Genomic DNA, 27,303 nt, shown 5'->3' with positions numbered 1-27,303 from the left:
AGAATAATAGGTGGTGTGTTATGAATGCACCTGCAGTCCAATTGCTGCCAAGGCTTTCAAAAGGAGTTGAAGGGTAATGGATGGAAGAACATTTTGTGAAATTTTTGGGGAGTTTTCCTCAGGGGCAAGGGAGGACATGGTAGAAATAATTTGGTACAAATGGTACATGGTACAAATGAAAATAATTTGATACCTAAACCTTTGGGGAGGAGAGGAAAATAAGTGTCTAGGCATGAAAATCAATATTCTCGGCATTTATACATGAGAAAAATGACAGATTCACAAAGCAGTTCTATGAGGAAAACATTCTAATTGCAATAAGGAAGTAGAGATAGCAAGAGTAAAGTAAGGGTGACTGTGAGTAGGTAAGAGAATCTGTCTGAAAAAGGAAATGTAGGAGACAGAATCAATGTGAAACACAGGGGAGACAAGAAAACATAGGAGACTGACACTCTAAAGGGACAATGGATAGAGGCTGGGAGACACAAAAAGCTCACAAGTTTTAGACACAGATAACTGGCTTAGTTATGCCTTCTTGCATACTGATTTATCAGAATCACACAGAATCACAGAATAAGTTGGGTTGGAAGGGACCCTCAGGGATCATTAATTCTAACTCCTGGCCCTGCATAGCACCATCCCCAAGAGTCACACCATGTGCCCTAGATGAAGCACAGAAGGAGAATACAGAAAGATGGTGGGGACAATGCCAAGGAGTCTCCAAAAACATCACAAAGGAATGATTAATAACACAAAAAGGGCCAGGAAGAGAGCTAAAACAGGTCAGAGAAGGAGAAGATTGCTAAGAATTATCAAAACCAGCAGAAAGGATGAATCAAGGGTTTGCTTCCACTTTATCCTCTTGGGGTGGACCAAGTCAGGCAAGTGTTGATGCCATTGTGATGGCAAACACTGAAGGTCAAATTAGAAAGTGAGGGTATGGAAATAAACACTAATGCTGCAGGTGGATCTTTAACATGAGAGCCGTAATCAAAGAAAAAGGGGAATACTGAGGAAAAAGGAGGAGAAAATAAAACTAAGAGAGGAAGGCAGACAGGGAAAGGAGGCTGGGCAGTGCACAAAGGCAACAAGTGCTGAAGGACAGTCCAATTTAGTAGATGAATAAAACTGCCAAAAGTCAAGTAGAGCAGTGAGGAAGACAGGAATGGGAGTTAAGGACAGGAATGGAAGTTAAGACACACCTACCTGGCTGAGATTATGACAAAAGACTCCCTGTGCCAGAAACCACACAGAAAGACACCTCAAGAGACAAGGGTCTGCATTTCTGTGGCCAGGAGCTGAAGAGACTGTTCCCAGTAATAAGGAAATTTTTTTATTTCTTGAGAACAGAACTGATGTCACACCATTCCTGTTCCCAGAGCTGACAAAGAAAGGCAGTGATGAGCATGTCATAGTGTCCCCAAAAAAGTGGGGTTGAGTGGCATAGTCAAACTATTGTGATGGAGTAGGGGGAGAAAGGAAGACTCAGGACTGAATAAATATCACCAGAGCTTAGAAGCAGAAAAGGAATATCAAGACTAGATTTGTGAGATTTGTGATGGAGACAGATACAGGTGGAGTAAGCACAAGAACATAGTGCAGCAAAAATAGCTCCAAAGAATGGTCTGTTTTTTCCAATATCATGTCCTACAGTGAATCAAACTGAAAGTTCATGAACCCAGCCCTGTATCTGGTGCTCTGTGTTTGCCAATAGCTGATGCTAAAGGAGGGCTATAAAATCAGGGCCAAGGGTACAGAGATACTCCACTTCTCAGCCACCAGGATCTGCATCTCATAGACATCCTGAACCAAAGATGGTGACTTGATAAATAAGGAGATCTAAAGAAGTGATAAGCATTGCTGGATGCTGATAACCATAACCAGAAAGATGAGCTCAAGCTAAAGGTAGAACTCCATGCAATGACTTGGAAAGTAGGTGTAAAGAAAACAGAGAATAAATGGCACATGACCAAGGGGCTAAAGAAGGAAAAAAAGCAAGCAAGCAAGCAAAATAAGTAGAAAAGAGTTCAACTGGCTAGATTAGCTCTCTCTTCAAAAAGAGAGTGCACTTTGCATTGGCCTCCACATGCAGAGGAAAAGAAAGCCACAGCCTGTGCTCCATTCCAGTCTGCAAAAGACTCCTAGTCCTGAGCCTACCCCAGCAAGACAGCAATATTTCTTAGCTGTTCTTTACCAGCAGTTTTGCCTCCTTGCTCTCAGTGATCACTGGACAGCACAGCATTATCTAACAGCTCCATGACTGCCTTTCTGCCATCACCCTCTGTCAGCCCGGCACTATGCTCTGGGGCAAGGAGAGCTGCAGGGGCCTTTTCCTCTGCCTCAGGGATGGAGGAGGAGGTGACATGAGGATTGGGTATGAATTAGAAATGGGAGATTGTTCAGGTCTGAACCTGCAGTCATGATTTGGTTTCATGAGAATTCTGAAAACTTCTCTTGTGAGACTGTGCTACCTACAATAGCATCAATCCTACCTCCCCCAAAACCAGTGATTTAAAGAGATTTCTTCTCCTTCTGAGCAGGAAAACAGCCTCTTCTGGTTTGGGATCTCAGCTGGAGTTAGTAATATTCAGGATACCAACCCAAATCCCCCTGTAATTTAAGGAGATTCCTGCCCAAATTCCCATCCTGTCTCACTACTAATTCCAGAAGTAGAAAATAATTTTCATCTGAGTATTTGAGAAATTGAGTCTCCAGGGAACAGTTCCTTATAAAGCAGTATTCCTGATATTCATTCCTTGCATCATGCGCATGCGAAAATTCTCAGGGTTCTGCTTTACCACTTAATATCTCAATTACCATGAATTAAAGAAAGGCTCCAAGAGCTAAGAATGTAGCTGGATAGGTCTTTAGAACACAGTCTAAAAAGCATGTGGTGCTAAACAGGTGTAAAAACAAACCCAAAAATTTTTCAGAGGTTATGGCCGCAATGCATGGCATGTATTTTCCAACTATGCCTTGCCAAAAGACATTCTTGAGAGACTGTTGCCAGAAAGAGCTTGTTAAAGTGACATCAGAGGAAAAATACTAATTTACGACATGTGTTACATATTTTTCAGGAGCCTCAGCTGTCAAAGGATAACACTGCATAAGAATTTGTTCTTTTCCTATGTGCTGAACTCCATGTTTACAATTGCCCACCTCATTGCTGTCGTCCCTAACCCAGGCCTTGTAAAAAGGGACCCTGTAAGTACTGCATGACTCCTCTCCATCCTAACACCAAGTAAAATCACTATGGCCCTGCCAAAACCTAGAATTCCCATTCCTCAGCTAATGATAGCCATGTGGGAAAACACACACTGATGGTGCAGATTCTGAGAATTTCACTCAAAATTGCTCAGATCCTTCACCAAGCAATAAAAATCTTTGAATCTTGTACAAGCCCCAGACTTGCTCCAGCCAGCCCATCCACACAAGTATGTGCCAGGCCTCCAGTGCTCCCAGCAATAACTACCTGATGATTCTCAGCAAAGCCCCTGAGGTGATAGATGCCTTTGGTGACTGCTTGTCCTTCTTCCCAAGCCACACACTGGGGAGGGACGGGATGGAAAGAGAGATGGCTTATTCCTACACAACACACAAAAAAGGTCTATTTGCTGCATTTTTTAACTTGGGAGGCAGTAAATCAAAGCATTATTTACCTACCTTCACTGCTCTTAGGTAGTGATAAAAATCATGTCAGTCCCTCAGCTGATAAATATATGTGGTAGATCTCAGTCATCCAGTTCTGACCTTGCTCCCTAACCCAGCCATTACATTGTGCTCAGTCCTTGCAGCAGCCTCAGCCAATGTGAAATTAATGAAAATGTGGTAAGTTTCATTTTAACACTAATCAGCTTGTAGTCTAATAAGATCACTCAATTATAATTCAACCATTTATCTGCCTCTAATTTCATGAAAGGAATTAAATATTAGCACCTGACATTGTCTGATCACATGTGTGTCTCTCAAATGTGTGCTGATTAAGTAAGTTAATTAAAGCAGAAATTATATAGCCTAAAGAAAACATCACCAGTCTCAGAAACCATCTGGAGATTAAAAAATAGAAGAGCAGAAGAATAATTTAAAAATCACACATTTTGTTTCTCCTCATTGCATAGCATCATGCGTAGATAGCCTGTGCAAGAGATGCAATGAAAATACACTTGATATGTGAAGACAAAAAGCTGGCAGATGATATCAGGCACCTAAATTGAAGTAAAATTAGTTACCTCAGGGTTAAGAATGATGCTTTCTGACAGCACAAATAAATTATCTGAAACTGTTTAAGCTGTTGAGGGCATGGGAAGGAGTCTTGTGTTTTAAGATTTCATTTAAAAACAATTATTTAACAAAACTATTTGTCTAACAAAAGTCACAGTCTAGTGTCTTTTGGCCTGATCTTTACTGGAAGTGAAATCTCAACACCAGTGGAGTCAATGACAAAGCTCTCAGAGGCTCCCATAGAGCCACATAGCCACAGAACAGGCTCCAGCCCACTGAGCATCCCATGATGATGTCCCCAGCCTCCATCACTATGGCACAAACAGCATAAAAGTGACACCAGTGGTTGTCTCTGGAGGCCACGGAGCCCCACAGCAGTGCAGAGGTTCATGTACCACACTCAGCTCCCAGGTCCCTGCTCAGAATATGAAGAGGAGCTTAAATGCTCAATATAGTTATGGAAATGACCCGAGCAGTGTCCTGTTAGCAAAACTGGCTGCAGTTATTGGCTAAGTAGATGTTTTGATGAGCAAAGCCATTGCTTTGCAATTTCTTCTTCCAAACCAGATTTGCAAGTCTTTGACCCAGGAGTGAAAGGCTGTCTACAGACAGGGTACAAAACTTGGGGCCAGAAGATCTGGGGTCTCTCATTTTTGTCCCACCATCAAGTACAGATGAGGGTACAGTCACTGCTTGATCTTGCCTCAAATTCTAGATTTTCCTCCCAAAAACCAAAAAAAAGAATAAAAAGGCGGTGAGGTGACCTGCGAATACATTCAAACTCTCCCAGCCTTACTAGGAAATGTATTCTGTTACCTTAGTAACATAATAAAATTTTAGGTTTGTGATTGGGAAAAGAAAACTAACAGGCAGGAGCGCATTTTTAACATGATAAAATTACAGAAAATTTCTATACAGAGTCTATGAAGACTTAGAGGATTTATGTTTAAAATGCTAAAAAATTTACAAAAAATGTCCATAATATTTTTATGCTGATGCCTATTATCAGAGCAAATGAAAGCTCTAGAGCTTGGGTTTTTTTACTTCCACTGCACCCTCTGCTTTAATAAGACTGTTTGAAGATTACTGCTTCTGACTTCTTCTAGTTTGCTGCACTTATCCATTTTCTACATGCACATCTTTGGAGCTTCACAGGTTCATGAATGTATGGCTCTCACCCTTTGTATATACAGCAATACTGAAATGTGTAGATTGAATTTCAAGCAATCATGGGCATCACTCAGATAACAGCCATATACTGAGATGAAGTTGCTGGTATTTATTCTACAAAATAATAAATGTGTTTCCACCCCAATAGTTCCTGCTTTTTTTCCCTAACTAAATTTTCACAATAGTTTTCAAATCTGAAATGCCATGGGAAAATACTTTCAGTGATTCATAATTTATGAGGATCTCAACAAATCCATATAAGTTCGAAAGAAGAAAGAACAATCTCTTAAATAACAAGGAGAAAAGTCAGAAGGAGCAAGAGAGGAAATTCTTTCCTAACTCCAAGACAGCCCCATTCTCCCTGTGACTCAGGGAGAAATGACATGAGACAATCCAAAGCATCATTTACTTGAGGACAGTCTGTACCACATTGTCCTCACATTGCTGCTAAGAGTTAAATCCTTTGATGATCATTCTGCTCATGCAAAATGGTAAGTCAAACCACTTTTATAATAATCTTAACTGCTTATTTACTTCATGTTTTCTAGTTATACAATTTTATCTCTCTCTGTTTCTCTTTCTGTCGGATTAATCTGGATCTGAAACCATGGAAAAAAAGGATCTGAGTCCAGGTGGCCATGAAAGAAATGAAGAAGCAATGGACAAGGTTCAAAGACATTTAAACAAAAATAAACAGGACACATGTGTGAACACTTATTTACATATACTGAAAATTTTGACTGTTTTATCTGAACTAGGAACTGCATTAATTGTGCTATTACTGGAACTGCATTCATAGGAAGAGATATCATCTATCACCTTCCTAAATGAGACTGACCCACAGCAGAAGGGTGATCTGTGGACAGCACATTATGTTCTCCAATAAAACCTCTTAAATAGAAATAAAACTCTTGCTGCCAAATCTCTCAATACAGTCTAACACATTAGATCTGTAATTTTCATTTTCTGTATTCCACAAGAGCAGTCATTTTAATACTCATACTGATGGGAGTAAAAGGAATCGACACCTAATGCCTGAAGGGGCAGCTCTGCCAATGAGAAACTGAGCAATTCATCAGCTCCATGGGCATCATATAAATATGCTTTTAGGTGGGGCTAAGTTTGGCCACAAATTAGTAATTTGTCTCAGTAATTAGAACCTCTTCCACAAAGGCTTTTAGAGATCTTACTGTAATTTTTTTTCTCTTTCACATTCTAGTAGAATTATCTGTTCTCTTCTTTCTGCAGGTTCTTCTGTAGCCTCTTCACCTTTTATGTGGTAGTTTCACCCTTGCTTCTGCCATTGTATGGTGGGAAAGTTTGTATTTCCATTGCAGTTTTATAGACGCCATGGCAAGGGCCGATGCTCCACTAGTAGTTCCTAGGAGCCCTGTGTGGGGTCTCATGCTATGGCAGAGAGAAAGGACACAGCATCCATTCAGGCACACTCCAATCCCACTGCCAAGTCATTGCCACACAGTTTCTTTAGGCCTTAAAGTATAAACAATCTGTACACCCTCTTATGTGGGCTCAGCAACAGACCTGGTATGCAAGAACCCAAAGCATTAAATTCTGTTTAACTATACACAGCATGATTTCATTTCCTCCTGGCAGCATCTGTAACTAACTCAGCCCTTGAACATGAGGGGTGAGAGGATGGAGGCTGTTTTTCCCTCCATGTGTAGATGTAGATACCTATTAAAGGTCTTGAGCCAGTTTACCACCCCAGCTGATGGTGTAGCATGCACTCAGTGTCTCTGCAAGGAGCACATGGTCCCTTTCCTTTTGCAAGCATTTCACTAAGCTTGCTGACACTGTGGGCATGAGGTGGGATGGCAAGGGGCACTTGGTTATCTATACTGCCCAAAACCCATCTCCTGGAAAAAGCAAGCCTTCTAAGCACTAAGATCTTCTAAGCATCTTACTGCTTTCAGCATTGTTAGACCAAGAGAGCAGAAAGGCTGGTGCCCACTAACATTAAAATTTTAAAGCAAGGCCATAGTAGTAAAAATACTCAAATTTCTAGCTTTCTTGTGGACACTAGAACACTATAAATAATCTCTCCACCAACAAATTAAAATAAAAACCATAACTTCCCAATTGTGCTAGGTTTTCCTTCCTACCACAATTACAGCAAAACTGTAGAAATAAAATACTGAGCTGTGTGGACAGATGACAAGTATAAAAGAATAGTTACTGTGATTTATAGGGTTCCAAAATTGGTATTCACCTGTTCCCAAAGGAATAGAGAGGCAATGTAAGATAAGAAAGCAAAGAAAATTTGCTGCATTTTGGGGAAAATGTCAATTTGGGTATTTTTTACCATACAAATGTTATCTTCTCACCTCTTCTTGCTTTCATTTCCTGCTGATCTAGACTGGCAGAGAATGGGGGATTTAAAACATTTTTTTATCAAATGTGATGCTCATAAATTATACCAGTGAGGACAAATGGTAAAACTGCTGCTCCATGTGGCTTATTGTCCTTAGTTGTTCCAGCAGTCCCCCTCATGGAGCAGACCTCCGTGGAAACAGCAAAGGTGGAGATCCACAAGGGAAAGGGGCACTTCAATCTTCTGAGTTGTTTTCATGTGTTGTATTTGGGGTAGGGCTTCAGGAGGTGCCATTCTTTTTAAATAATTTGATTTTTTTTTCCATGTGACTATATCCACAGCTTTTCTGTCACTGTCAAAGCCTCTCTAAAGTCTTTTATCTTAGTACATCTATTCCTCCATCCTGCTTCCATTAGATTACTTATCCTCAGCATCCATTTTAGCCACCAAGAGGTGACACAGAGCCTGGGCATTTGTGAAATCAATAGAATAAGAGTAAGAACAGGAAGATTTGGCACTAATCTTGCAAGTTAGAGAGAAGTTATCCCCACTAAGAAGAATTTCTGAATTGAACAAAGCCCCAAATCACATTGCTGAGGTTCACAGATGTGGTGGCTGAGTCCCGAGATGCAAGCAAGCACAGTTCCAATGTTCATGTGTCTGCAGAGGGGTGACCACAGAAGTCAGAGCGAAAGGAAACTCCTACTCTATCTATCTGTGCCCTCATCCACAAAGAAAGGGAGACATGATAGCTTTCATGTAGCCCAATCCAAAGATTTTCATGTCAAAATAACTCAGACTCTATCAGATCCTGTGTACGGCCTCTTATTTAGGAACCTGAGTACCATTTCCTCCAGAAATGTGTTTCCAGAAAGAACCTTGTAATGCAAAATGCATTGTTGCCCAAAAACTGAAGGCATCAAATCCCAGAGCTCATTCCCAGGTTTTCTGTCCACATCTTTTCTGCTCAGGTGAGTACACGTGCACTCAAATAACCAGAACAAGCCCAAACTTCAGATGCAAATATCTGTGAAAAGTCAGATTTAACCTGTCATTCTGCCTGGTTGTTACACATCTGCAACATGTCTGGACCCTGAAGCTCTGCCATTGTGGCAGTGAGAAGTGAGCACTCCCAGCACAGTTGTTCCCAAAATCAGCAGAATCTCAGCATCCCAGTTCTTGCTGTCATTTTTTTGTTTAGCCGCGGTGGAAAGCACACACTTTTGCTTTATGCAAAACGAGTGAATCCATTCCAGATTTGCTGAAATTCATGACGTGTCTCCAGAACTGCTGCTCAAGAAAGGTGTGTTTACTTTACCCTCAGATCTGAGCTGTAGCAGTCTCCAAAGGGAGACATCTTCCACAGGATGGAATTGTGTTTGACTTAGATGGCTTTCTGAGGCTTTTTTCATTTTTCCTTTTGGTCTTCCTAAGAGATAGGAGAGATGACAAAGTGAAGATGACTTGGGATAGTACCTGGGCAACCATAGGTTTCTGTCAATTGCGCTGTCTCCAATGCATCTGAGAGACTGAATGTTAAATAGATAATAATGTGCCATTAGTCCCTAGGCATAGAAAATGTCAAGTAGCTACTCCTTAAATGTCAGATCAACAAGTGCAGATGCTAATAGTTGCCTTTTGATGGATTCTGTGTTACACTGCATGGACAAGTGAACCTCATGAACCTCTGTTTTACACAAGGCCTTCCACATTCATAGAACATTTAAGCAGCTCAGGTGTTGATATTTCTCTGTGAATATAAAGCAATTATATCTAGAAACATTCAAGGTGTCTCTCCAAGTTTTCCTTGCAGTATGCCTTTAAAAGGGTCTAACTGAAATGTGAGAAATTTGACTATGTATTGCCCAAAAATATTTTTCAAAATCCCTCAAAATATTGGATTCTTAAAAAAATAATTCCCCTCAGAAAGACAGTACCATAATGTTTCCAAAACACAATACTCTCCCTGATACCATGCTGCCACAGCTATTTTCCTCACTGGGATTTGTCTGATGAAATGGCAACGTTTCCTCTAGAGGCAGCTGTGTCTCAATCTGAGACAATTTACCTCACTCTAAAGCAGGTGGCTAAAACAGGTCAGGTGAATTAAATGCAGAGTGCTCATTCCTCACTCCGTCATCCTGCACATCTCTACCATGAAGTCACACGTGCCCTTCCATGACTGCAGACCAGAAGTATTGCCCATTTTCAGCCATGCCTCTGCTACCCTGTGTTTCTTCAAGGTATCTAAGACCAAACAGAAGTAGCCTGAATCAGAAGAGAAAAAAACAAATGAAAGAACATCAAAGTGCCTTTACAGATGACAGCCAAACATGTGGAATAAGGGTATGGAAGAAGAAACAGTAATGACTTTCAGTCATGACAGTAATGACTTTCAGTAGGAGTTAAACAGGCTTGGGTTAGTCATGCACATGACCTTTAGATTTAGTTGGCAGAATGAGGTATTGGCCAATAATAGGTCAGTTGTTTGGATAACTGAACTCCTTTGCTCACCATCTCACCTCTGAGTGGCTTGTGCTTTTGTACACCCAATTGACTGACTTTGCAATTTTCTGGCATCCCCTTGGCCCAACATCCTTTGAAGGGTTGGCAGCTCTACCTAGCAGTAGGTCACCCCAGGAAAGACACTGGAGCAGCATCTGAGCACATCTAGAAAATTAAAGCACTCATAAACATTTAGGGTCAGACACATCTTACATTTGGACACCTGCTTTGCAGAAACATACAGCTGACCTAGTCACCTCATGCTAAAGATAGACAAAGTTATATTCTATCCATACGTACTATCCATCTGGCTTATTTTAGATCTATCCTTTAGGATGAGGTAATTTTTACTATAATCTCCATCATCTCTATCATTATCTTTTGATTACAAGAGAGACAAATTTGGTGTCTATATTTAGTATCACAAATCCCAGTTGTATCATTAGAAAACTCCTGGAGCATTTAACTGAATTGTGAGTGGATATATCCATGTCATCAAAGTGTACCTAGTCCCCAGGAAATTATTTTGTAGGTCTAGATCTTACACCTCAAATATAAGGTAGGTGCACTTGACTGTTAGATATACTCCATGCAAATTTAAACTACCCTGGCTCAGGGCTCAATGCCCAGAGCTCTGCCTGGATGCAGATTTGAGTAACCTCTGCCTTGTCCTGTCCTCCTGTGCCTGGTGGCTCTTGCTCAGGTGTCATGGTAGAGGACAGGTGCTTGGAATAGCAGGAGCTCTTAACCCTTTTGCTCAGGGATTGCCTCCCTCCACTGGGAGAAGGTGGCAGCAGATCCTCTCCAAACGAACATCAGCTTGCACTGTCTTGTGTTATTTTTTTTACACAGCCCTGCCCTTGTTTTCTCTCCCTCTTTGCTGGCCTATCTGGTCTCCTCCATCAGCCAGGCTCATATCTACAATGGGTCCCTGAAAAACTGCCTCTCTCTGGCAACACTGCTCAGAAACCAAGCTGATAAAACCCCCTGGGAATGGTGAGGCTGTTTTTCTTTGCCTCACATCCTGTGTCACACTTGCCATCCTGCAGGTGAGGAGCCAATGGCCCCTGCACACTGAGACAGGGCCAGATGTGCTCTGAGAACCCCTCTGGCCCTGCAGAGCTCCAAGCTGAAGTCCAGGGACAACTATTGCTACAGCAGCCAGGATTCAGGTATGTGCAGTTGTAGCCTTATTATTCCTGTCCAGAATGTGTAAATCTGGGCTGGCTGCTTTGCTATAGCATAGACATGGACACACATGCTGTTAAGAATATCCCCTGTTGTTTAATTTCATATTTTGCTGTCTTGCAACACAAAACCTGGGAGCTCTCCGAGAACTGTGTACATTTCATTCTGTAAATTGTTAAAAAGTATATTAAAACGTTAATCTTCTTCCAAACCCCAGTACGCCAGGTTTCTGACTGGAACAGAGTTTAATGGATGACTCATTGCAGATACATTGTATAATGGTATGGTGTTCTGATAGCCAGAGATTTACAGCTACAGTACTTAGCACAGTCTTGCTTTGGAAAAAACTTTTATTGCTTATTTGTGTAATATATGGATACTTGGAATTTAAAAATGCTTTCATAGGATAGTGCTCTAATAGTCAGAAAAAACCCACCATTTTTTAAGGCAGAGCAGTAATCAAACTTAAAGCTACTCCTTTAAAATGCTAAGTTTAGGATGTTTGAGAATATATTGTATTGCCTTCAAACTGAATTTCAATAAATCATATCTGGCCTCCATGGCAAGCTGCAATCTCTTTGAGGAGGGTCCTTTGCTCTGCCATGCACTGGGGAGGTTTCCCAGAGGTGAAGAGGAACGAGGATAGCAAGGTCAAATATTATTTCCCTTTAAAGCAAGTGTACAGCTGTAGTGATAGCTCATATAGCTGGCTTGAATTAAAATTGATAACCCCAGCAGATCTGTTCTCAGCAATTCATTTGAAATGTCGGTGGGAGGTATTTCAATGGATAGGAGCTTTGGAGAAGAAATATTTAATTATGCATGCTGAGGGGCATTCCCATATTTGCTTTCCATAGGGCAGGCTCTCTGGAGTTGATAAGGACTGATGTAAAATAGAGATCTCCCAGCCTGCCACCCTGAGCTCCTTTAGCCAGGAGAGCACTGCAGGAATGGGCACACATGGGAATCTGTGTGACTTTACAGTGCCAAAACAGAGTCAAGCCTTTTGCTCTGATGGAATTACTAGGACAACCTTCCTCAAACAATTAGCAGGTTTATTTCATATTAAATTTTGTTATTATCCATGAAAATGGAGTTTTGGGGTTTATGCAGTTCAAGAGTTTTTACCAGATTCGCCCCAATGAGGGTAAGTGGTGCAGTTAACGGTGCAGTTTTCTGTCCATAACCTATTAACCAACAACCAAGGAGAGCCTTAACAGAGAAATGACAAGCACATGTGATGAGAGGCTGCTGGATTAGCTGAGGAGAGCACTATGCCAATTACATTATTGTGCAATTGCAGGGTCCTTCATAGGCAGATGGACCTTTGGGACTCCTTTGGCAGGACTGGAACATTAAAAGTGTTTATAACATGCCAGAATGCCCTGCAAAACATCATAGACACCATTTCTATCTCTTTCTTGTATAAGGAGAGTAAATTGTTTTATTTCTCCTCTGGGAAATATTCCAGAATCCTTTTGAAGTGCTTTTGTTGCGTATTGCAGCTGTGGTGTTTACAAGATTTCCATAACTCTCTGTGAGATTTGCAAGTGAGCGGAATAGGACTGTTCAGAGGAATACTGACTGTATTCCTATTGACCCCTTTTGCCCCTGAGTAATTAGGCCACAATCATTGCAGTCATTGGAGGTTGCTTTTATGAGGAAGGAAAATCAGCAGTAATGGACTCTTTTTTCCTGGATACTGTCCTGCAAATCTGTAGAGAAGTTTTCTCAGTTTCTGTGCCCATCAATGTAGTGCAAACACGTGGCCAGAGGCAGCCTCCTTGCTCACAGACTGAGTTTCTTTCCACACTGCATTCTGCCAAAAGAGGTTCATTCTTGGCCATCCTTCCAGAAGCAGAAAAGGAGCTGCTTTTTTAAAGCTGACTTCGAGGGCTGGTAGTTTTTTCCTAATAATTTTTCCCCATTTACCCTTGCTGTAGCCATCAACAGGACAGTGCAGGACAGTCCTGTCTGTTTCCAGGCTGTTAAAAAGTGGGATATTTGTTATTCCTTTGTTCAGGAGGCCAACCTGAGTAACAGCTATGGGGCTGCACTAGAAAGGACCTCTATTTCCTCCCAGCCTGTGCTGCTCATGAATTAAAACCCACTAGCTTCAGTCACCTGCACACCAGGTTGCAGACTGAAAAGCTCATGACTTTTAACTCCCCTTGAGAGTGTGAAGGTGCTGAATTAATCCTTTCCTGGATTTCACTGTGCTGCATATTGTACAAGATATAACAAGGACAGAGCCTCTGTCTCAAAGAACTTACAACATAACTTTTGTCTTCAGCAGAAAATAAACTTCCTGCACATGTTTTTATTTCAAAGTTAACAGTCATAAAATCCTAGATCTTTGAATGGTTTGGCTGGAAGGGACCTTAAAGATCATCCAATTCCAACAGCCCTGTCATGGGCAGAGACACCTTCCCTTAGACCAGGTTCCTTAGAGCCTCACTCAGCATGGTATTGAACACTTGCACAAACAGAGTCTATAACCTCTCTGGGCACCCTATAAATTATAGATATCAGTCTTTATAGATTATAGTAAAGGTTTATAAATTATACTAAAGAAAACAGTCAGTTACAGAAGCAAATCTTCCACCTGTGCAATGCTTGATATCATCTTGCAGTTTTATTTTACTTGTTTCTGCAAAAATAAAAGCTATATAAAACTTACTATTTTTATATTTTCTCAATTAAGATCAATATACTCCAAGATGTTGGTTGTATTTGTTGTGTTTTATTTTTACTAATCCAATTCTTATCAGTAAAAAGTTCTCTTCTACTGAAAAATCTCTTTTACTTGCTCTGACAAAAGAAAAACAGTTTCATTATTGTAGGAAAAGATTTCCATTGCATCACTTAGCCAGAGCTAAAACACACTGCATTAGTTACCTCATCCAAAGCAGACTGATTCTTGTTTCCCTTTGAATAATATGAATATAACATCTTATCTCAATGCACTGTTGTGTTTAAACTCCTTATAATAACTTGTTCACATAAATTCTCAAATTAATGTGATGTGTGTGAAAGTATTAGTCATAATAATCCTTTATTCTTTGTCAAGGGTTTTCTTACTTCTCTAACTTGTTACATCAGAAGTTATTAAGTTCCTCAAGAGTCATTTGTTGTCTGCATGTCCATTGCTCTAAAGGATAAGTAAAATATTTCATTTTTGAAGCCACAAGTCATAGTTCAGGTGGAGGGTGCACAAAAGAAAGAAATGTTGGGAAATGAAGCAAATGGAGCTTACTTCTACAGCTGTCAGGGAATGTTATTACTATGTTTGAGCTACAGACACAAGCTCCAGCAAAGACTGGCTTGGTTCTAGTGGGAGGTGTGTTCAGTCAGTCTCTGCTCAGAGGGCTGGTGAGCAGTGCACACAGAGAAGGGGCAAAGAGGAGCAAGGATCCTCCACTGCCACCTTCCTTTCAGTTGGACAGTATGAAACAGGGAAAGAATTAAGTCAAAATGACACACTTGAGAAGTACCATGGATTTTTGTTGCAGAACTCACCATCTGCGCTCATCTCCTCCTCTAGTTGTTCCTAGAGCCCAGGTGTCTGGATGGAATGCTGGGATAATTTGGCCCTGGGAAGAGCAGGACAAGCCCATGTGCATCATGCAGGCACCCTGAGTCACTCCCACTGGAGCCGTGAGAAAAATGATGCCTTGAGCTCTCAGGTGGCCCCTCTGACCTGCAGCTTCTCCTTGGAGACCTCCACAAGGGGACACAGTGCTGGTCCAGCCCAAACCTCAGACACAGAAAACTGCTGTGATGGCTCAGGAAGTTTGCTTACATTTTAGAGGCCAGGGTGTCTGGCTGATGCCAGGGAGGGCACCTGAATCTGTGTGCAGACTGAGGGAAGTGCCCATCAGACAAGGCAGCCCTTGTAGGGATGGGTAATAAGGGGAGAAGGGAAAAAGGAAAGCTGCCAGCTAGGAGGCTGCATTGAGTGTGGGCTGGGAAACAAGATAAAAAATATATTGACCCAGATCTCTGAAAAACAATCCAGGAATCATATAAGACCCTTAATGAACACTTTTGCTCACAGAACAAAGGAGCAAATACATCCTCACTTATCATTTGTTTTGGTGGTGGTGGTAGTGGTGGTTGGCTCTGTTAGGTTGAGCTCAGTATACAACCCTTTTTGGGCACACTTTTAAGAGCTGTTCAGCCACAGTGTGGAAGAAAGATGTAACAATCTGTTCTGTCCTGCATGGTAAGAATACATGAATTGCTAGAAAATAAAAAACAGTTCTTCACACTAATCTTGTCAGAACCCTATATTCTAACCTATCAATAAACCTATATTTTCATGAACACCAACCTGCGCTGCAAATATTGAAACAGAATGAAATACACATGTTTGGGCAGTTGGGAATTAGGAACAGCAAGTGGTGGACTAGAGACAGAGATTTTCTGATCCAGAGGGGCAGTCCAGACAAATGGAAAACATGCAGTACCCTATCTGCTGAACTGCAAAAGTGACTCTTGAAAGAGACAAGTGAATCCTAATGACATCTTGTGCAGCACAGGTAGTCAGCTTGGAAAACATCTGCAGAAGTTAAGGGAAATAGTTATTCTCCTATGGCCACAGATGGTGGCTGTTACTTTGCTATCACTGCTGTGACCTCAGAATTCCAGGCAGCATGTGGTGCTCCCCAGAAGCAGTGGGTCTCTGCCAGTGCAGCAATGCCTGCCACTCCTCCTGGCCCTCCTGGATTGTGCTGACCAGAAAGGAGGAGGAGAAGGACCAGGTGGAGGACCTCACTGCCATCCCTACAAAACCAATGGAATTGAGACCCATTCAGAAGAGGAGCAGCATCATCCCTTACCAGCTGGCACTCCAGTAATGGACACAACATGGTTCCCTCCACCATCTGCCCACTGATTCCCAGAAATTTGCAGCCACAATCCCTTGTCAAGGTCTCTGTAGCCTCATCTGAACCATGCATGGGAACCACTTCACCAGCTCCATTTAGTTCCTCATGTCAATTTGTTATTTCATCAAAATAGAGCAAAGCTGTCGCCTCACAAAGTGGCAATGACAGTATCCCTGGTAAAAAAAGGGGATACAAAAAGAATCTCTGCTGCCACAAAAGCTTGCACTTTCCAAAACAATTTGTTCAGAGCTGGCAGCTGTTTAAAGCGTCAATGACTTTCGCTTAGAAGAGAGCCCTGAAAAAAAACTTAGAAAAGCTTGATCAAAAGCAAGTCATCGAAATTGGAGCTCAATGTTAGTCTTTTTCACAGCCCTCCTTTGACCTGTAGAACAAGTGGCCAGATTACTGAGTTTTTAAGGAAATATTTTAATTTTTGGTATTTTTGGAGTGCTGTTATCATAATTTTATTCTACTGTGAGGACTTTAATTTCTTTTGATTTAATTTACAGAATCACAGAATCACTAGGTTGGAAGATCATCGAGCCCAACCCACGCCCTAACACCTCAACTGAACCACGGCACTGAGTGCCACATCCAGTCTTCTTTCAAACACATCCAGGGATGGTGACTCCAGCACCTCTCTGAGCAGACAATTCCAGTACTTTATCACTCTTTCTGTAAAAAACTTTTTCCTAATATCCAACCTATATTTCCCTTGACACAGCTTTATACTGTGTCTTCTCATTCTGTCAGTTGCTGCCTGGAGAAAGAGGCCAACCCCACCTGAACCCAACCACCTTTCAGGGAGTTATAGAGAGTGATAAGGGCACCCCAAGCCTCCTTTTCTCCAGGTTAATTTAATTTAATTTAATTAATTTAATTTAATTTAATTCCTTTAGTTCATCTCATTCATTAAAGTTTGAAATCCTTCTTACTGATAGGTGCTGAAAAAAACCCCAAAAACCAGAAAGAGCTGGCAATTTTTGTTACCCTTTGCTTTCTTATAGCCTAGCAGTAACATTTGTCTTCACCTACTTAAATGCAAAATGCTGGTCAAGTGTGTGACTTTCTCTCATTTATCTTACAGGTGAGCTGCAAAGTGCTGCAATTCTTTCATCAGTACATGCTGGGCTGCAACTACTTCTGGATGCTGTGTGAAGGCATTTATCTCCACACGCTGATCGTGGTGGCAGTGTTTGCTGAAGAGCAGCGTTTGCACTGGTATTACCTCTTGGGCTGGGGTATGTATGCTACCATCTGTAGCAGGATGGTCAGTACACTCAGATTTTTGAATTCTTCTAGCACTTATGTATCACTTATGATCCAGTTAATATCATTAGATCATGGCTTAAGACTGAGTTCTTGGACTCTTAATTTGAGAATATAGTTACATGGGTTTAGAAACTTACAAAAAACAGCACAAAAATTATTTTTTATTTGCTGCATTTGTAGAAAGAAGTACTTATGCTCTGTTGATAAAAGCTATTGGAAAAATACACTTCTATTCAAGAATATATCTTTTCTGAAAAAAAATAAATGTTTATTTTTGTCACATATATACAAAAACATGAATGTGTGTACCTATAAAGTATAGTTTTCCTGGAATCAAGAGGAAAGATCAGTGTCTGTGTCTCACAAAATGAAGAAAACACAGCCTACAAAGAGGAAGCAGAATTTCTCAGGAAGTTAATCCAGTATCAGATACATTTTGGCATATGTTGTTTTAAAGGAAAAAAATTTATTTTACCTACTGAGTAGGGAATGGCTTTGCTGTCAGGACTGGTTTTGTCCAGCAGCATGTGGTCATATGCATCCTGCTCAAGGAGCCATGATTAGGTCTGGTTCTTCATCTCCAAATATGCATTCTCTTCTGTTTTCTATTTTCCTAAGGGACCCCTTGCCTTTTTTGTGGGTAGCAGCAGATATTTTTCCTTTGGACTACCTGGTCCAATAAAAGACCATATAAATGTAATCAGTATATTACAATGAATCTTTTACATTTAAATCACTATTTTAAATCTATTCTGCATCAGTGTTGACAGAAAATCAATATCAAGAGCTTTCTTCCAATTTGGCAACCATGAATCTCTGGCCTCATTCCAATTTCTGGTAAGGCAGCTCCCCTATCTTGAAACCACTGGTGCAGCAAAGCAGCAAATAATGGACCTTTACCATTGTCCCACTGCACAGACACTCCACTGGCTGAAGCAGACACAATTTATTCTATATTTGCCATCCTCTTTGGTGAAGTTGTACTTTTTCAAGATTATTTCATTTACAGCAGGAAAATGGAAAAATAGCCCTATTGCTTAAACCTATAAAAATGAGAAATTTTTAGATTAGATAAGTGGATAATTAGATAATTAGATAACTAGATCAGAGGAAAATTACCCAGTTCTATATATTCTGAAGAAATTTAAAACACTACCTTCAGACACAAGTTAGGTATCCAATATTTGATCCTAAATGGGCAGTAACAGCAAAGTTATCCCCTGTCTGGATTTTCATTTTAAAATCTGATCATTTACTGTCCCCTTTCGATACAAGGCTTAGTGCTCGCTGGATACCTACATTAGATAACAAGAAAATTAACATGATTTTCTAGTACATATACTTTGTAGAGTCAGATAGCAGACTCCAGGCAAATAATAATTTGTCTTTGATGGTTTTTGTTTGTTTGTTGGGTTTTCCTTAATGAGAACACCAGCATGCACTCTTTTTTCTAAGAGAGGCACTTGAAATGCTTTTGGAATTATAAGTATGTGAAACATTATCATCTCTTAAGTGAAGACAGCCTTCCTGAGGAGCCCTAAATCAACTTAGAGTTTCTGAACCATGCCAATCCAAATAGCTGAGTCCTCTTGGAGGAAGAAGCTGTGCTATCACAAAAATCTCATAGCTCAGAATATTTCAATATAAAAAGTCTCATAGGGATGTGAAACAGCAACCCAATGTGACGAGTCATTTTAAACATTTGCTTCCAGACAAAGCTTTTTCATATCTCACAAACAAGGCTTCCCAAAATAGTGTCACTCCCTATCCAATTGTGGAAGAGCAATATGGTCATGGACATAATTTTTTTCCGTTGCCATTCAATTTAGGCAGTGCAATTTAATGCACCTGTGACATCCAGCCTGCAATGAAAGGTAATGAGCCAGCTGTAGTAGTGCTGAGAATGGCACCAGCAGCAGTGGGGAATTCAGTGAAGTTACCTGATAAGACTCATATCAGAGTCTGCAGAGCTGCCCCAAAAATAAAGAGGGTAGTGGCAGTGGTAATAGGGTGCTGATATCTTGAGAAGGAAACAGTTATAAAAAATGGACATAACTCTTGACAATGGTGTCTGCAGCCATTTTTATGAAACTAGATTAATACTTCCAAAAAATTTTAAAAAAAGGTAATGATTAGCACCTCCTAACTTAAATAGAAATATTATTAATAGCAAAATGGTCTGATTATGACAATCTGGTAACTCCTTAAGTTTGCATGAATCATTGTAATTCCACTGATTCCAGAAGGAGTAGTAACACTGTTTAACTTTAAACATCCATCTATGTTAATCAATGAACAGAGACACGTTTCTCCAAAGGGCAGTGCAGAGGAACCAGAGCAGGCTGTGCTCTGAATTACAATTCAAGAGATCAAGGCAAATGTCCAAAACAAAGTTACTCATTATTCATTGCTCTTGCTAATCTCTGTGCAAGAAGATCTGGCCTACTTTATTTTGAAAACCACTAATGACATTTTTAAAATAGCTTTATAAAAAAAAAATCTGAGCAGATATAAAAAACATCTACAAAAGGTTTGAGGTGATTGAATGGAATCTGGCATGGGCAGATGTATTTCAAGGCTGATGCCATCAGCTGACCCCTTCTCTGGGAATCACGGCTGTGGATGTGGTTTCTCATTTGTTATTGTTTCACTGGGTCAGGAAATCACCATTAGCCGCTTCAGGCAGCTTCACCCACATCAAAGTGAAAAGGGAATCATTTATTTGGACAGTGCTGAAACTGCAGTGCCTTCCAAATGGTGCTGGGAATAGTGACCTAATTGCCAGTTTGTGCTGTAAAGGACCTGGCATGACTAAAGGGATGTGTCCTACCTGTCCCTGGGATGGCTGGGGACCTTCTCTGCATTATTCACTGCTCACCGTGTACAGGTGGGACTCATACATGTAACCACGACCACACAGTCTTTGGTGCTCCACATCTCTGCTCCTCTCTGCTTTTTGGCCCTTTACAAGACCAGCACTTAGCCCTAGAACAGCCCATCCAGGCTGCAGCTGGAAATCTGAGCTTCAGAGGGTCATGGGCTTCTTAGCCTGTAACTGGCTAATGCTGGCTTTCCACAGCATTCTTGAGATTTGCTTTGGAGTTTGTTGAGCCAAATATCCCAAGCTAATGCATTTAGCAGAAGAAAAAAGCTCTTTTTACATCATATGGCATGTTCTACTTGCAAAACTCCAGGCCACAGTTTTCAGCTGAAGAAGTTTTGCTATTAGAAAGACCCCTTAAAAATTGCACTTCAATCTTCAAACAAAACTGGCCCAGACTTGCTCCATTTCCCAATCAAAACGATTTTCTCAAGCTGTCAATCCCATGAGCTCACCCTGAGGTCATAATCTCCTTTCTTTTTATTCTGAGTTTTTTGTTGTTTTGCTGTGCATCATCACCCAAAAAGGTAATTCTGCAGCCAGAGGCCTGGGAATCATTCTTTTCTAAGAACACTTTCTAAAAACATACAAAAGAGAAAGCAATCCAGTTTGTTCTCCTACAGCTGCATTGTCCTCCCAAGGTAAATTGCAATGAGAACTCTTTTTTTTTGGCAATAGAGTAAATAGCTATTGCTTAAAAATGCCGGGAAACATAAGAGTGTCTTATTTATGTATCTTTGGACCTTGTTTTCACTCCCCACAATATGGTTAAGGATCCTCCATCTCTTCTAAATATTTTTATTAAACCACTAACATGTGAACAAAACAGGAGCTGTATTCTTTTAATCCCTCCATGATTAATCATGGTATCAATAGGATATTTTCACACATTTTAATTTGTAATTGTAGAATATCCAAAGCTCAGTAGAAAGGTCAGTGGTTCATAGAGAACAGGCAGCAGTAGCAGCAAAGGTGTGTGCCCAGCTCTCTGCACAGGACAGACAAGGCAGCAGATCGTGTCCTGCTCCCCAGTTCCAGGCTTCTAGCCTATTGGAAAGGGATATGACATTTAAGCAAGCTGAAGGGAAATGAAAAGGAGGGGACCAGACTGTCACTCTCAGTGTCAGGCTGGAAATAAGAACCTGAGCTTTCTATTTTGTTAAGCATGGCATGTTGCCTAGGCCAGTGCAAATTTGCTCCCATCAGCTCCCTGTCAAAACCTCCTCTGAGGTATCACAAATAAGTCAGAATATGTGGATTTATGGTAGCCACAGCTCTTCTCCCTGTTGAGAAAAGCTGCGTGGAGTGGGCTTGGCTGCACAGATGCTGAGAACCTACAGAGGATATCACAAATTCCCATCCCCCAAAAACCTCCTGGCTCCAAACGCTTTCTCATGCCATTGGCTCCAAAAGAGAAACTCTTCACTCTGTTCCTTGTTGCTCCATAATCTGGCATGCAAGTCAATTTGCCTCTCTCTTGCTCAACAGTTATTTACATGCCTTTAACAAGTGTCCCTGGTTTCCTGAGAGAAGACTCGTCTGAGAACAGAATGATCCCTACATCCTTCCCACACTCCCTGCTCACACCCTTCCCTGTAAAAGCCACAGCAGTGCAGGGAGCCTGGCAGCAGCTTTGAGACACCCCAGGAGAGCATGGTCTGTGGGTTTTGCTTCTCCTTTTTGGCCTGCCTTGAGTGTTAATCCCTTTTGCATCTCATCATTGAGGTGTTGCCAGGATCTGGGTGTGATGGACTAAGTTCTTTCCTGAAGGATGTGATTTCACATCCATATGTTTTGTGAACAACAGACTTATTAGTGTGTGACACACATGAAATTCAAGCTAAACAAATACCAAAACTGATCTATTACTTTAATCATTTCAGGGTTCCCTTTAGTGCCAGCATCCATTCATGCAGTTGCAAGAGCCAGATACTTCAATGACAAGTGAGTAGCACATCTTTTTTTGAAGGAATTTAGCAATATTTAACTATGCAGCAAATTTTATTCAAGTTAATAACAAATGTTAATGCTGTATTTCCCCTCTAGCTGCTGGATGAGTGTTGACACACACTTGCTTTATATTGTTCATGGACCTGTAATGGCAGCTCTATTGGTAAGAATATTGTTTGTTATCAACAGTATAAATAAGTATTTTAAAATTATGCTAACCCAAACAAAATAGATGTTTCTGTACTATAAGTATTTTGGTCAAAACGCAGAAGTAACTAGAGGTTTTCTCTACTCAGTGTTACAAAGGACAGGCTCACAACACTTTTTTCCTGTGGGACTTGAGAGGAATACACTGCATTTATGTGTCATCCATCATTTAACTGTGCCTTAGCTGGGGTGAGCTGGTTGCTCAGCATGGGTTCTTCTGGTCACTGAGCTGGTATGTTCCAGAGGCAGGGAGCTGAAAGAATCCAGGGAAAGAACTCAAACTGTGCTGTTTGAGTAGGAAGACAGGATTCCAAGTGCAGCTTGGCAATGTGCACACATACAGCATTTGGTGTGCCAGCTGGGCATGGTAACCCTGACCTTCCTGACAGGTGCAGAACAGGTTTGCCCAACCCAGCCCCAAGCTCATGTGATTGTGTCACCCAAGATGCACTTTCATCTTTTTATCTGCTCTTACTTGCAAACACCTGCACGGATGTACCTGCAATAATTGCCTCAGAGATCAAACAATAGCGCAGCGAGTACTTAGAAAACTTTGAATAAACAACTTTCCATATAATAGCTGAATAAACAAAAAGTCTTTCTACCCTTTCTGGAGAAGCAGTCTTTAACATCAGCTATATGAAATAGCCCATCCTTCCCTGCCTTATAGGCAGTCTGTTGGTCCCATAGAATCACATTTATTGTGGGTTTATTGGTTCAACCTTGACTGTATCTCCTATTGCAATGTCAATTACCATCTGAGATAATTCATTTAACCTTTATTTTTTTGTCACTGTGATCCCAGTCTTTATATCTTTTCACAAAGAAAATATAAGCAACTATTATGGAAAAATAGCAATCTTTAGCTATTTTCAAAATAAGATATTATTTCTATATTGTGCTTATGTCATTTCCAGTCTTATTTTTCTTATGAAGATGTCAATGTCTGTGGGATCTCAGCATCTCAGGACTGATGTGCAGAGTGACCGAGACCACCCTTGGGGGGCTCGGAGGTCCTGGAATGTTGCCAGAAGTGTCTGGTGGCTGGACTTTGATCCTACACAGGAGACAACACCTGTATGAGGATGGGAAGATTTCACTGGGTGAATTGTGAAGGGATAAGTTAATTAGAGTGTAAGACACAGGGTTTAGGATTTCTGTACAGGGGGGTCTAAAGAAGTAAGATGGAGGAATTGGGGCGTGTCCTGTTCTTCTTCTTCTTCTTCTTCTTGGCCTCCATCTCCTGTGGTGATGTTGGCACTTTGGGATTGGTTATTACTAAAAGTGCACTGGTTAATAAGGGTAAAAGGTATTGGGGAAAATTGATAAATATTGTATACGTAACTTTGAGTATAAAGATAGGTGACCGCCCCGGGGGCTCGCAGTGTGCTCATGGCTGGCTGCTGTGCAGACCTCTGTTGGGCCAAGAGAAAATCTTTTAGATAAACAATTAACAAACACCGAGACCGAGAAAAGATCTGGAGCCTCTTCTCGTCCTTTGAAGCGCGGGCTGTCCAAGGCCACCCCGGGCCTTTCCAGGTCACCTAAACAGCCGGGAATCCAGCAAATGTCTACAGTATATCCTGCATGATTTGCTACAAAAAAAACCCATTGTGGCAGACTGATTCAGAAGAGCTGAGGGTTTTTAACTTTGTAAAGTCTTTCTTTGACTTTTTACAGTTACTTTCAGAAAATCTAAAAGTGAAGGTTAAGCAGAGTGAGTGAAGTCAGAAGAGGATGGAGAATAAGGTTTAGATTTAATGTTGACTGGGACCTCAGAAGTAATTTATTATTCCTCTTTTCTAGTAGAGCACAAATGTAAAACAGTTGAAAGGTCTCCCAGTGTAGTTTAGAAGTGATGAAATGTTTTACCAGAGCTTGCTGATTCACCGTTCTGAAAAAATTCAACTGAAATTTCTGAGATATATATATATATATATATGTGATTTGAACTCTTGAAATATCTATGGAAATTATACACTTACATCATTATTTCAAAAAATTAGCAGGAAAAAGAAAGTCTATTAAAGTTCCAAAGAGTCAGTGCCTGATTTTACTGTAGCAGAGTGGAAAAGAGTGATGTGGGTACCCTGGAGGCCAAGGGTCTGTGATCCAGAGATGTCTTCAGGGTAATCACTGAACTCATTACCAGCCTGGCTCTGCCCTCCCTCTTCCTGCAGGCTCTCAGCACATCCCACAAGGAGCTCTCTGTGAAACCAGGGTCAAGGGCAAGTTGCTCTATGCTGAAATCAGATTTCCATAAATAACTGAGGAGAGGAGGTGCTGAACTACGTGGTATCACTGATCATGAGGATCAGGGACAAAGTTTTCTGCCCTGAGACAGCAACAGCTAGCTGTTCCCTGTGAGTAGAGCACCACAGAGTCCCTGCAGTCTGGTGGAGGCAAGAGATGTCCAAGGTTTTCCTCAAAAACAGCCTTACACCTCTGCTCACAGACAACCCTGAAGCATTAGTCCATGGAGCATATTCCTTAGGGAAACTCTGTGCTCTCATAGGTCCCATGTGTACAGGGACATGCTGGAGTTTATCCCAACTGGCAAGATAGCTTGGCAACTGTCAGACTCAGGACAGAGATGTGGTTATTTCTAGGGGACAATTTGTCCACGCCATTTAAACTTCCAATATAAAAATAATATTTAGTGTTCCCTGGAAACCCTGAATTTGCCCATATCAGTGTCAAAACGTCCAGTGCATTCTAGAACTGACCCCTGCTTTCCTGAAGCATCCATGCAGGCTCCAAACCATGTAGAGTTGCTTAATAGATCTTTTCTGAAAATATTCAAGATATTTTCCAAGACCTGACTGCCAGGGAACTGCCCATTATAAGATACAATAAAGCTAGAAAGCTGCAGTTTATTGCCATTTATGTGCTTGGTATTTTTATTTTGAATGTCTGTTTAATTTGAATGCTTTCACCTACAATACCTTTGTTTTTGCAGGTCAATTTCTTCTTTTTGCTGAACATTGTCCGAGTTTTGGTGACAAAGCTGAGAGATACCCACCGTGCTGAGTCCAACATGTATATGAAAGCTGTCAGAGCTACTTTAATCCTGGTGCCCTTACTGGGAATTCAGTTTGTTATTATTCCCTGGAGACCAGAAAACCGACTTGCTGGAGAAATATATGATTACATCATGCACATACTAATGCATTACCAGGTATGTAGCAGCTTCAGTGTAGTTGAATTGTTTGATGTTAAACTAATTTACTCAAAGATCGTGTTGCCAGCACCTTCGAGTTTTACCCTGAAGCTGAAATAACTGGCTTTTCAGTTCTTTTCCAGCCATTTCACAGTATTGGATTATCTGCATTTACACAAGCAGCACCACTGTGTAAACAGAGACAAGACAGAGGAAACAATGTAATAAGTAAAAATTATCAGTTCACACTATTTCCAAACTATGGAGAAAAAATGAGTTCACAGACAGCTTTTATGTTCCAGCATAACTTCTGTTGAACTGCTCAAATTGACTAAAACTAGTGCTGTGACCTTAATATTAAAATAAGCAGTCTTAGCAAACGGTTACTCAGAGGGAATGCCAACACACAAAAGAAAAACCAGAGATAACTAAGCTTCATTTAGGAGTTATAATTCCATTATTAGGCAGTTTAAATTATCAGATTGACATTTTGATTTCAAAAACGCTCTGAAAATACATCATTCAGTAAGTCTAGTTTTGTTTGGGTTCTTTTTTTTAACAAAACAAGCCAAACCTAAATGCATTTAAATGCTGGGTTATCTGGTTGACTGACTGGAATATATCCAGACCTATACTGACTAGGAAAGGCAGTTTTTCAAGGCATTTGTGAGTAGTGGTCAACATGAGTGAATATGGTGACTAACTTCTTGCTTTCATTCATGTGGAACAAGTAAGTGGAGAAATTATTTTAATGCTTTAATAAGAAAACAGCTTAAAAATAGTAGTGCTGTTTCCTTAAATGAAATTATAAATAGGGCAAACAAAATCTGTGAACCCTGTTAGATTATATATCCTGCTTATCATCCTTATCCCTTCAAAACTGTGGGTGCTCCTGCTGCTGCATGGGTAGAATAACTGAAGTTATAGGTCTACTTTTGAAGTGTATGACATCTTATATTACAGTTCTGCTTAAAAGGAATGACAGCTTTGTTACTTCTATTGTTGCCTGTACTGTTACTTTTTCACTTACAAGAGCTATAAATGAATATCTCCAAATTAGTTTTTTGGTGACAAGTTATTTGATTGCAGTTCTAACAAGTTAGGATAAGACAGAGTGTTACAATAATCACTTTACTCTTAAAATATCTTTTAAATTCCATGCAGTTGTTGGAGAATCGCAAAACCGATTATAATTGTCTTAATTAAAAATTCTAATTGTGATCATTATGCAACAGAAAATCACCAAACTGAGGTTAAAATGGAGGCTGCATGGATGAAGGGAGTGGGTGAGGGAGGGATCCAAGGCAGGAAAGTTTCATCCCTGGTGGGCTCCTTCTGCTCTCACAGAAGAACCCCTGACACCTCTGCAGTATAATCTTCCTGCAAGAATTTGGCATTTTGGAAGGGCTGGGCAGTTGTCCTGCTGGCTGCAGCCAACTGCAATACTCCCTTTTCCACTTAGACTGGATTTTTAACCAGCAACGTAAAATAAACATTCTTAATTCTTTCCCTAGCATTTCTTGTATGC

The 27,303-nt window shown here is 40.7% G+C and overlaps 1 protein-coding gene across 1 annotated transcript in view; it reads left to right on the top strand.

The window, feature by feature from the left end:
* CALCR (calcitonin receptor) overlaps window positions 1–27,303 on the top strand; it is a 157,179-nt gene that overhangs the window by 112,823 nt on the left and 17,053 nt on the right. Inside the window, exons 7-11 of the mRNA XM_059469578.1 lie at window positions 3,078–3,204; window positions 17,393–17,546; window positions 22,342–22,402; window positions 22,505–22,571; window positions 25,575–25,793. Coding sequence (XP_059325561.1) covers window positions 3,078–3,204; window positions 17,393–17,546; window positions 22,342–22,402; window positions 22,505–22,571; window positions 25,575–25,793 — 628 coding nt within the window. The remainder of the gene's footprint in view (window positions 1–3,077; window positions 3,205–17,392; window positions 17,547–22,341; window positions 22,403–22,504; window positions 22,572–25,574; window positions 25,794–27,303) is intronic.

This window comes from Ammospiza nelsoni, chromosome 1, assembly GCF_027579445.1.
Source record: "Ammospiza nelsoni isolate bAmmNel1 chromosome 1, bAmmNel1.pri, whole genome shotgun sequence".
NCBI classification, from domain to species: Eukaryota; Metazoa; Chordata; class Aves; order Passeriformes; family Passerellidae; genus Ammospiza; species Ammospiza nelsoni.
The sequence above is the reverse complement of the archived record's forward strand: the minus strand, read 5'-3'. Positions and strand labels throughout refer to the sequence as shown.